This window comes from Pipistrellus kuhlii, unplaced genomic scaffold (assembly GCF_014108245.1).
Source record: "Pipistrellus kuhlii isolate mPipKuh1 unplaced genomic scaffold, mPipKuh1.p scaffold_m20_p_12, whole genome shotgun sequence".
In the NCBI taxonomy this organism is placed as follows: Eukaryota; Metazoa; Chordata; class Mammalia; order Chiroptera; family Vespertilionidae; genus Pipistrellus; species Pipistrellus kuhlii.
The window spans coordinates 9,709,766-9,721,821 of record NW_023425427.1 but is presented as its reverse complement, the minus strand read 5'-3'; the positions used below and the strand labels follow the sequence as shown (position 1 = coordinate 9,721,821).

Below are 12,056 nucleotides of genomic sequence, written 5' to 3'. Positions count from 1 at the left end.
TCCCATAACTATTTTGTAACTGTGAATTATACTACTTAATCCCTTCACCTTTTGACCCAACTCTTCAATTCCCATCCCATCTGGCAACCATCTGTTTATTCTCTCCATCTAGGAGCTTGTTTCTGTCTTGCTTGTTCTTTTATTTTGTTTTTCAGATTTCATATCTAAATGAAATCATATGGAATTTGTCTTTTTCTGTTCAACCTATTTCACTCATCACCATACAGTCTAGATCCATTCATATTGTCAGAAGAATACATTGAATCCTTTAAATTGTACTGTTAGAGTCAAGTGTACTTTTTTCCTTAAAGCACATAATTTTTATTTTCCAAATGAACTTTAAATATTATTTTAACAAAGCTTGAACTGTGTATTATAAAATGTTTTTGAAATAGGTATAAACTGTTACTAAAATCTGTCTTACAATTCATCTTTATTCACCTCTAGCCTTTATTTCAGCTTATAACCTTGTAGGTTCCCATTTATACCTTGTTGCTTAAATTGTATTTGGAGTTTATTCCAACTTCTAATTTTACATACTGAATAATATCTTTCCATCTTGTCTCCATACCTATTCTAGCAAAATTAGTTTTGTTTTCCCGTCATTTTTCCATTCTTTAAACTGCCAACTAGAAAAATTGTAATCTCCACCAACTTCTTAGTTTCCAGTTGACTCATCTTTTATTCTGTCATCTGATTCCTCTTTGTTCCCTTACTTTCTTGTATTATCATCCACCCTCTACCAAAACTTTGGCATCATCCTTGGCCCTCTGCCTTTTGGCCTAATGAGACCAGGAGTTTTCGTCCCAAAGTCTCTGCTGCCATTTATTTGCCATAGTTTATGCCCTTTCCTCACTGATATTCTTGAATTATCTGCTAATAACTGGCCTATTCTCTGTCATAGTGAACTTTCTAAAAGGTAAATCTAGTAATGTCATTGTTAGTTCATTTCACAGCTCATAGTGACCTGGAAGATAAGTCCAAAGGTTCTTCATCATTATTTTTTTTTAATTAAATATATTTGTATTGATTTTAGAGAGAGAGAAACATCAATAATGAGAGAGAATCGTTGATTGGCTGCCTCTTGCACATTCCCTACTGGGAATCGAGCCCACAACCTGTCCCTGGGCATGTGCTCAACCGCTTAGCTACCCTGACTGGGCCATCACTACTATTTTAGCTTTTGTCTTGTGTTATCCATTGTTCCTAATTTTGTTGAGTCATTAGCTTTTGTACCTTTTTTCTTTCATTGATTTCAGAGAGGAAAGGAGAGGGAGAGAAATATAAAATTAATGATGACAGAGAATCGTTGATCAGCTGCCTCCTACATGCCCCTACCAGGGATCAGGTCTGCAAACAGACATGTGCCCTTGACCAAAATCAAACCCAGAACCCTTCAATCTACAGGCCAATGCTCTATCCACTGAGCCAAACCAGCTAGGGTAGCCTTTGTACTTTTAATATCTAAAAAGTATCAAAATGCAACTTGATTAATTAGGAAGTATAATTTTAAGAGACACAGCATGCTTAGGTGTAGGGGCTCTCGAGTCTGACAGCCTGTGTTTGTGTCTCTGCACCATGACTTATCAGCTGTCCAGAATGGCATTAATTGGGTCTTTGTTCTCTTATTTTTCCCAGGCCAGGATGATTTAAACTATGTATTTTCTAATTAGGAAGGAATATATAAACCATTTGCTCTTTAGTGTCGTTGGTTAGGTAAGATAAGGTCTTGCAATTCACAGGGTGGCTGCAAGCTGCCCATACTGTTTGGCCTTGTTTAATTTTATTATCTCAGTTTCCCCATTGCAGTTGCCCTGGGATTTTCCTAGCTTCTTACTATCCTGCCACAATAGGACCTACCAGATGTGTTAATAGATTAGATGTGAAAACGGGAAAGGGAATTGAAACCATTGAGGTTTTTAATTCAAGTATTTGGATGGATAGCTGTGCTATTTATTGAAGTGGAGATCGAAGATAATAATGGGACATACTGAGGGGAAAATCTTTAGAGATCCAAAGTCATGTATTGGTATTGGTTTAGGAGTGAGTGGAATGTGAGGAACTGGACACAGTATGTGCAGACAGCTATCGCTATGAATGGGAGAGAGTAAACAAATGGACCAGTTCTTGAAAGAAGAATTGGGATATGATGAAGGGAGGCCTGTCTTTGTTTTTAGAATGACATTCAAGGACATAGTTAACTTCTGATCAGGATATTAAAGTGGAAAGGAAAAGGTGGAAGATGGACAAGAAAAATAACCAAAAGACCCAGTTCTTTGAGGAGACAAAAAAGGGAATAATGGTGCCCAGAACATGAGTAGGGAAAAAAGTGGCTTAAGTGAGGTAAAAGTGACATACTGAATGATAGTGCTTGATTCATTGTACCAGCTTTCTGTGGTACTTGAAATTCTAACTTTCTAGCTTTTAACCTCCTTCCCCTCTTCTACTTTGATAATAAAAGGTGTCAAAAGAAAACTTTTATGGCAGAGCTGATTGCTTGAAATGGTCCTCTTTTTTCAAAGTCATGTTGCTGTCCTGGGCAATCTGCTAATTCTATCCTATATTTGTGTTACATTTATACCCTATATTTTTATTGTACTTATTAAACATACTGTATTAGTTTTCTATTGCTACTTATTACTTGCAATAAGTTACCACAAACTTAGTGTATAAAATAATACAAATTTATTATTACTTATAGTTCTATTGGTTAGAAGTCTGACATGGACTAAAAATCATAGGACTAAATTACTGGGCTAAAATCGGGGCTGCATTAATTATTTTCTGGGGACTCTAAGGGAGGATTTAATCTATGTCCTTTCACCTAGAGGCAGCATAGCATTTCTTACTCTGCTTTTCTCTCCTTTTCTTTACACCTGTTTCTCTGATCCTCTTATCTGCTTCCCTCCTATTTTTAAGGACCCTTGTATTGGGCCCACTCACATAATCCAGGATAATTTCCCTATTTAGCTGATGAGCAACCTTACTTCCCATTTGCCAGGTCATCTAACATATTTATAGGTTACAGGCATTGGCATGGGTGGAGAGGCATTATTCACCTAGCACATTGTAGTTCCTACTGTTATTCATCTTTGTATTCCCAGCACTTCAGTGCCTAAAACATTGTATATATTCATGAAATATGGAGAGTGTTTGGCATTAAGTGTTCTCTTTCTTTTCCCTCCTCCCTCCTTGCTCTCAACTTTTTGTAGTGACAGGTCAGTCTTACGAGAATATGGTAACTGAGATCATGTCAATGGGCTATGAACGAGAGCAAGTAATTGCAGCCCTGAGAGCCAGTTTCAACAACCCTGATCGAGCGGTGGAGTATCTTTTAATGGTAAGAGACATTGATTTGTCATTCCATTTATATATGTATTCATTGATTGCTCCTTATATGTGCCCTGACTGGGGATTGAACCTGCAACCTTGGGATATCAGGTGCTCTAACCCAGTGGTCGCCAACCTTTTGGACCTCTCAGACCACCAGTGGACCACGGGTTGGCAACCACTGCAGTCTAACCAAGTAGCTAGTCTAACCTAACCTAGCTAGGGCTTGAGCCTTTACTTTTAATTGAAGCTTTTGGAAATTAGACAAGGATATTAAATATGTTAGTTAAGTCTTTTACTCTGTATAATATTGGATATTTTTAATGATGGGATATTTTAAAGCTTGGAAATTGTATTATAGGGAATTCCTGGAGACAGAGAAACTCAAGCTGTGGTTGATCCCCCTCCAGTAGCTACTACTGGGCCTCCTCAGTCTTCAGTGGCTGCAGCTGCAGCAACTACAACAGCAACAACTACAACAACAAGTTCTGGAGGTAAAGTGTAAGCTTTTGGATGGGGAGGAAATGGTCCTGAATTTGTACTGTAAAATAATTTAATCTGAAGTATTTTGAGGTGAGGTTTATTCCCACAGCATTTGGATAAATCCTAAGATATTCTTGCTTGTATACCACATCATTGCTGTTGTTTTGACAGAGAGCATATTCTAAGGAAGAGATACTTCCCAGTTTTCCTTGTTACATTCTGAAGCCACTTTGAATGGTTTACTCACCTTGTCTCTTTCTCTCATTATAAATGTCATTGAGTATGTATAATTCCAAAACCAGTAGTATCTTAGTGGTTATTATACAACCAAGGAATTAAAACCTCAAAAGGTTTAAAATCTGTGTCTAGAGGTGAAAGAAAACTTGAATTCAAGTGTGTACTGGCCAATACCCACATTTCCATTGCCAAAAGTTTGACTACAAAGCAAAGTCTGGAGCCTGTGGTAGGCCCAGGAATTAATGTTCTCCTGCATTCTTCTGTGTTTTGAGAAAGGATTCAAACAATTAATTTTGAAGAGGTCATTCATTAATGCATATTCTTGCTCTAATTACAGCAGTCAGTTCTGATTGATAAAAATTTCTAAGCACTTTGTGTATAGTCTCCCAGAGGACAGGAGAGACTTGTCATTTCTGGAGAATTAGCATGGGAATGGAAAGAGGAGGCACGGCTTTGATTCAGATTGAGGATGCTGCCCCATTCACTAGCACTTATTAAATAACTTTGTTTCTGAGTCTCATTTTCTTCACCTATAAAACTGGCCTTACATGAGGAAGAATAAATATCTGTGTCATGTGACCACTTTAATTTCAATGATTGTCTTAAAATAAAATTTAAGAAAAAACATATAAAATATTCTCATTATTCATTAGTAACCTCCAAACAATTCTTTTGTATGTAATTTTTAAATTTTGTATAACATAACCAAATACAAAACCCCCCCCCCCCAAACACACATACACACAAGTCACAAGTTCTAGATCTTATATCTTATTTGGCATTATTAATATTATTATAAAGGGTTCTTGGATGAAAGAGTTCTAAATATTATTACTAGATTGTCTTGTGGCTTATCTCAAGATTTTATAGATTATAAGTATTTAAAATTTGATGGCAATAAAATAATTTTCCAACAGTAATTCAGTTGTGTTAAAAAACTCCCATTTGGTTTGTATACCTAAACTCTTAACTTGTAATTATTAAATACAGGGGTTGGCAAAAATGGGTTTACAGTGTGAGTATATGAAATCTAGTTTATTTTTTTAAAAAATATATTTTTATTGACTTCAGAGAGGAAGGAAGAGGGGGAGAGAGGTAGAAACATCAGTGATGATAGATGATCATTAATCGGCTGCCTCCTGCATACCCTCCACTGGGGATTGAGCCAACAACCTGAGCATGTGCCCATGACCGGAATCGAACCTTGGACCGGATCCTTCAGCCTTCAGGCTGATTCTCTATATACCGGGCCACAGTTTATTCTTTTATTGTTAATTTGTATTTTTCCATATAAACCTACTTTTGTTCACCCCTGTTACAAATTTTTCAGGAATTCAAGTTCAGATTGTTTTGGGGTTTTTGTTTGTTTTTTCTTAGTCCTGCTATATATTTTTATTAATAATTTTTGAGCAGCAGGAACAACTTTTAGTGCTTTTTATTTTTGATAGGGAACATGCAAAGCACAAGACCTCGGTATTTGTTACTTTCAGTATCTCTGTCTAAATTATGATTGAACCAATTCTTTGTATGCGTAATTAATACTTTTCTTTAACAATGTTTTATGTATATTTTAGGACATCCCCTTGAATTTTTACGGAATCAGCCTCAGTTTCAACAGATGAGACAGATTATTCAACAGAATCCTTCCCTGCTTCCAGCATTGCTACAACAGATAGGTCGAGAAAATCCTCAATTACTGCAGGTGACTATTTAACCATAGTTAATTTCTGAAGTGAGTTTAGAGTGCATCATATTTTAAGACCCCTTTCCCCTCCACCAACTCTAAACCATTCTAAGCTACTTTCAGTAGGATATGCTACATAGATAGATGTACTAGAAAAAGAGTTGGGGATGGAGGTTGGATTAATTTTAGTTGCTCATATTATAAATTTGGGAATCATCTTATTAAAGAATCTGAGAAACTCTTCAGCAAAGAAACTTTTAACTTGTCTTTTTTCCCAAACTTATTATTAGTAGAGCTTCGCCCCTTAGGAAACATACTTGCGGGCTTAATTAATGCTTAGGTCACAAAGTATTTTGAGTTTGGTACATCATTGTACTGCCTGCTAGTGTGGAAGACATATGTAAGTTCTCTTTCCTCTTACAGTCATCAAGTGGTATTTTAGTATTGCTTTTATTTTTTGACAAGTGTACATTTATGAAAAAGAATTTGAATTCTCTTAATTCTTCAGTGTTTATCTCACTCAAAAGTACCGAGCTTCTTTAATAATGTGCAAAGAATCATCCCCATAAAAACTTAATAATCTGGAATCAATCTAAAATATTATATTTGCAAAAGTTATAGTTTCTCATTTGTACTTCGAATTCTTTTTCCCTGAAGATACTTTATATCAATGTATTTTTTTCTGTCCTTCAAATCACAGCAAATTAGCCAACACCAGGAGCATTTTATTCAAATGTTAAATGAACCAGTTCAAGAAGCTGGTGGTCAAGGAGGAGGAGGAGGGAGTGGAGGAGGCAGTGGAGGAATTGCAGAAGCTGGAAGTGGTCACATGAACTACATTCAAGTAACGCCTCAGGAAAAAGAAGCTATAGAAAGGGTGAGTTTAAGTAAAACTAACATTTCAGTTCTTCAGACACAACAGTCACCTTTCCAATGCTCAGTGTTCACAGGGGGCTAGTGGCCACTGCATTGAATAGCACTGATCCATTTCCATCACAGGTGGAGTTCTTTTAGAGCGGAATAGAGCGTTGTTGCCCCTGGGGATTGCTGGAAAGACAGACTTCTCAGGCCTGCTCTCCCATCTTGTTCTTTGTGAAGCCCAGGGACCAGCAATGAATACTATTCTAGCATGAAATAGTTGTAAATATATTACAAAACTAAAAATGTCATTGATGTTCTAAAATTCAGGCAGAAAATGATCTTTAGGAATGTGCCCAATTTAAGATGATCCATTTTCAGATTTATATTTCAGATTTTTAAATTTTACTACTGTCACTAAAATCTAAAGTGTGTATAACATACAGTAAATATCAGACCCTGCTATCCTGAATCTCTTCTCATCTTACCAGGGTGACAGTGTAGGTCATGGCACTATAATAACCTGGTTTTTGTGATACTATGACTAGTCATTTATTCTCTGGACCCATTGTTAACATTTATAAATAAGGAATCACAGTACTTGCCTGTTTCACAAAGTGTTCTGAGATGAAAATTCAGTGTAGTGCAATTTAACTTAGAAAATCATCTGGACAATAATTTGTCCTTGTTTATGATATAAACATATCAAATCAAGTGTTTAAGGTTTATAATTAAGTATTTCTTAATATAATAGATACTTTATATATCAGGCTGATATTTTCCCCTTTGAGTAAATGACACTTTCTTCAATTGTTCTATAGCAACCTTTTTTTTTAGGTTAGTTAGTGTTATCAGTTCTTGATTTCTGTGTTGGAGAAGTTTTCTCTTATTGCTTGCTTTTAATTCATACTAGAGAGCCTGGTGCATGAAATTTGTGCATGGGGTGGAGGGGATCGCCTCAGCCCAACCTGCACCCTCCAATCAGGGACCCCTTGGGAGATGTCCTGCCCTAAACCAGCAGTCTGACATCCCTCTCTCAATCCTGGACCGCTGGCTCCTAATTGCTCACCTGCCTGCCTTCCTGATCACCCCTAACTACCCCTCCCCCCCACTGCCAGCCTGGTTGCCCCTAACTGCCCTCCCCCACCCCTGCCGGCCTGACCACCTCTCACACATACACCCTTCTGCCAGCCTCATTGTCCCTCACTGCCCACCTCCCCTACCAGCCTGGTCATCTCACACAGTCTGCTGTTGAATTGTTTGGTCATCCCTCACCAACCCCTCTGCCAGCCTGGTTGCCCAAGAGGGCCTGCTTGTTCAGTTGTTTAGTTGTCCCTCACTAACCCCCTTGCCAGCCATCTTGTGAGGGCATGAGGGTCAATTTGCATATTGCCTCTTCATTATATAGGATTTTCTATAATATCTTTCAGAAATACTCTATAGTCTTCAGTTTGTATTTTTTGTGTTAAATTTATTCCTAAGTATTTTTATTGTTTGTGATGCTATTATAAGTGAAATTATTTTATTATTATTATTATTAAATTATTATCTGTGTACATATTTTAACATTGCCCCCCCCATACATACCCTCCCTCCCCAGAGTTTTGTGTCCATTGGTTGTACTTATATGCATGTATACAAGTCCTTCTGTTGATCTCTTATCTCCCCCAGATCTCCCTACTCTCCCTGCTGTAATTTTACAGTCTGCTTATTGCTTTACTGTCTTTATATCTGACTTTTGGTTTGTCAGTTTATAATTTTCTTTAATATCCATAAATGAGTGAGGCCATGTGGTATTTCTCTTTCATTGACTGGCTTATTTCACTCAGCATGATGTTCTCTAGTTCTATCCACGTTGCTGCAAATGATGAGAATTCCTTCTTTTTTATGGCAGCATAGTATTCCATTGTGTAGATGTACCATAGTTTTTTGATCCAATCATCTGCTGATGGGCACCTAGGCTGTTTCCAGATTCTAGCTATTGTAGATTGTGCTTGAAATTATTTTCTTAATTTCATTTTTAAATTGTTCAGTTCTAGTTATATAAAAATATAATTTATTTGATTTTATATCTTCCAACCTTCCTGAACCTCAAGTATTGATTTTGATCATTTGGATGTGTTCCTTAGGTATCTATGTGAAAGATACCATTTGCAAGTAGGCATGGTTTTACTTCTTTTCTAATATGGGTGCATTATTTATTTGTTTGTTTTGTGTGACTAATTGCTATATCTAGAGCCTCCTCTGTATTGTTGAAGAGAAGTGACGAGAGCTAACATTGCTTGTCTTAATCTGCATTTTCAAAGAAAATATTTCAGTCTTTCATTATTTAGGTTGTTAGCTATGGGTTTTATTAAATTCCTTTTATTGGGTTGAGGAAGTTTCCTTCTACTTCTAGTTGTGTATTTTTATCACAAAATGGTGTTGGATTCTGTCAAATGCTTTTTGTGTGTTTATTAAGATCAACATGTAATTTTGTTCCTTTTCCTATTAATATCTTTTAGTATGTTGGTTGATTTTTGTATGTTGGAACAACCTTGTATTTCTGGGGTAAACTCCAGTACTCAGTTATGGTGTACAATCCTTTTTTATAAAAGTTACTGGATTTGGTCTGCTAGTAGTACTTGGTTGAGGATTTCTGAATCCACATACAAAATATAGGTCTGTTGTTTTCTTGTGGTGTTTATGTCTGGTTTTGGTATAAGTGTAATAATACTTGTCATATAGAATGAGTTTGGGAAATGTTCCCTTATCATCTCTGTTGAAGAATTTGTGAAAAATCGATGTTAATTTTTCTCTAAATGGTTGCTAGAATTCACTAGTAAAGTAATTTGGGCCCAACTTGTCTGTTCAGATTTCTTGATTCTTCTTGAGCCAATTTTGGTGGTTGTGTTTTTGTTGTTGTTTTTGGGTGTTTTTTTTTATGTGTCTGTCTTTCTAGAAATTGTCTATTTAATCTTTTATCTAATTCGTTTATAATATTTCCTTAATAGTTTTTATTTCTATAAAAATATAAATGTTTTCACATTCTTGATTTTAGTAATTTTAATCCTCAGCTCTCCCTCCCCCCTTCTTCTTCTTTTTGTCGGTATTATTGATCTAAAGAAAAAACACTAACTTTTGGATTTACTAAGTCTCTTGTTGTAAGTTTCCATTTTATTTATTTTCTCAGTGACTTTATTATTTCTGTCCTCTGCTTGCTTTGAAATTAATGTTTCCCTTTTATAAATTTTGTTATTGATTTCAGAGAGAGGAAGGAGAGTTAAACATATTTTCCAGTTTCCTTTGTGATTTCTTCTTTAATCCATTGGTTATTTTAGACTTTTAATTTCTACATGTTTATGAATTTTTCAAATTTCCTTCCATTATTGATTTTTAAGTTTATTCCATTGTGGTCAGAGAGCACATTTTGTATGATTTTAATCCTTTTAAATTCATTGAAGTTTCTTTTATGACCTAACATGGTCTTTATGGAGAATATTCATGTGTACTTGAAAGGGATGTGTTAAATGTTTTGTAAATATCCATTAAGTCTTATTGGTATATTGTGTTGGTAAGTCCTTTATTAGCTTTTCAATCCTCTTTCTAGTTGATGCATCCATTATTGAATGTAGGGATAGTGAAGTCTCCAACTATTGTTGAATTGTCTTTCGCCCTTCAATTCTGTCAGTTTTTGTTTCATGAATTTTGGAATTTTCAAAATTGATACATTTTCTTTCTTTTCTTACAGTTAAAGGCATTGGGATTTCCTGAAGGACTTGTGATACAAGCATACTTTGCTTGTGAGAAGAATGAGAACTTGGCTGCCAATTTTCTTCTACAGCAAAACTTTGATGAAGATTGAAAGGGACTTTTTTTTTTTTTTTTTTTTTTTTTTAATCTCACACTTCACACCAGTGCATTACACTAACTTTGTTCACTGGATTGTCTGGGATGACTTGGGCTCATATCCACAATACCTGTATAAGGTAGTAGATTATTGGGGGTGGGAGGGAGGGATCTAGGATAAATACAGTGCATGTCTGCTTCAATTAGCAGATGCTGCAGATCCACACAGTGTGTAAAATAGACAACCAAAAAAGCAGCTTTTGCAGGTCTCTATCTTGTATAAAACAGTAGGTAACTTCCTAGGTTTCACTCTTTTAGTGTACTAGATCCAGAAATTTAGTGTAATGCCCTGCTTTATATTTCTTTGACTTAACATTGGTTTCAGAAAGAATATTTGCTACCTAGAATCTACAGTCTCTATTTTATGGCAACACTGGATAATGGCTTTATGAAATTGAAACAAATTTGGAACAACTGCAAAGAAATGCCAAATAATTGATGGTTATTGTTGCTGCTTCAAATAAGTATAAAATTAATGTCAAGAAAGCCCATTTTTTCATGTTAAATACTTGGGTTGGGTGGAAAAGAAGGGGAACTTTTTCTTAAAGTGAAAATACTGCTATTTTAAAATCTCTTGATCGTTGAATGTGAGACCCTTCTGATATGATTTGAGAAGCTGTACAAGTATAGGCAGATTTACTTTCCTGTTTACATTTTTTTGGTTTGTTTGGGGGAAAATTGGTAGGTGTCTAATTACTGTTTACTTCCTTGTTATATTGCAGTAAAAGTTTTAAAACCACCATTGCATGTTTGCTTTTGATGTATCCCTTTATGGAATTAGCACTTTGGGCCCAATGGAGAAATGCAGCGCTCACTCTCCCTCGTCCCTTGCCTCAGCAGAACCATGCTTGTCACCAAGTTGTGAATTCAAACTGCTACCTTTCTTAAACCCAACAAGGCTGATTCAGTTCAAAATTAATGCAAATGTTTCAAATCTGGGTTTCTGATATTTGTAAGTGTTTTCTCTTATTGGATAAGAATGTATGGCCATTAAATTGCTTTCAAAAAGAGAAGGTGGACAGAACTATAATCCAGCATCTTTTATTTGAAAGACTAAGGAAATCTTTTGGATGGGTTGGGAGATGAGTCTGGGAAAGTACTTCGGAAAATATACAATCAAGACATCTCATAGCATATTAAAAGAAAACTCTTAATAGCAGTGTTGGCTTTTATCTGAATTTTTTCATCTCAGGTTTTTTGGTTGGTTTTTTTTTGTTTTTTTTTTTTTTAATCTTCTTCATTGGCATTGTTATTTGATCATAAAGAGGGGGCAGATGTCTACTTGTTTTCAGTTTTCCAAATCTTTTCCTGACTATAATCAAGACTTTGAAGAAATTTTTTCTCCCCGCCATCTGATACTGAATTAAGAAGATGAATTTGCACAGATTTCTCCCTGCGTAATCTCTTGCAATAATCCTTAGCATCGTTTGGTGATGACTTTTAAGCTTTTACATCATGCACTCATAACCTGTCTCATTTGAAAATAAATGAAATCGTGGTTTCTCCCCACAATGTTAATCATGTGACTTAATCTTCATGTGTTTATTCCATAAACTCAACAGGCCTTTGGACTTTG

General features: G+C 35.7%; 1 protein-coding gene across 2 annotated transcripts in view; it reads left to right on the top strand.

Moving 5' to 3' along the window:
- Window positions 1–11,222, top strand: part of RAD23B (RAD23 homolog B, nucleotide excision repair protein) — a 32,300-nt gene extending 21,078 nt beyond the window's left edge. The window contains exons 6-10 of one of the 2 annotated variants that reach the window (XM_036433118.2): window positions 3,213–3,340; window positions 3,692–3,824; window positions 5,625–5,752; window positions 6,435–6,611; window positions 10,323–11,222. In XM_036433118.2, the coding sequence (XP_036289011.1) occupies window positions 3,213–3,340; window positions 3,692–3,824; window positions 5,625–5,752; window positions 6,435–6,611; window positions 10,323–10,436 (680 nt within the window). In that variant the 3' untranslated portion in view covers window positions 10,437–11,222. The remainder of the gene's footprint in view (window positions 1–3,212; window positions 3,341–3,691; window positions 3,825–5,624; window positions 5,753–6,434; window positions 6,612–10,322) is intronic. The other variant, XM_045579936.1, reaches the window with a different exon arrangement.
- Window positions 11,223–12,056: the final 834 nt, after the last annotated feature.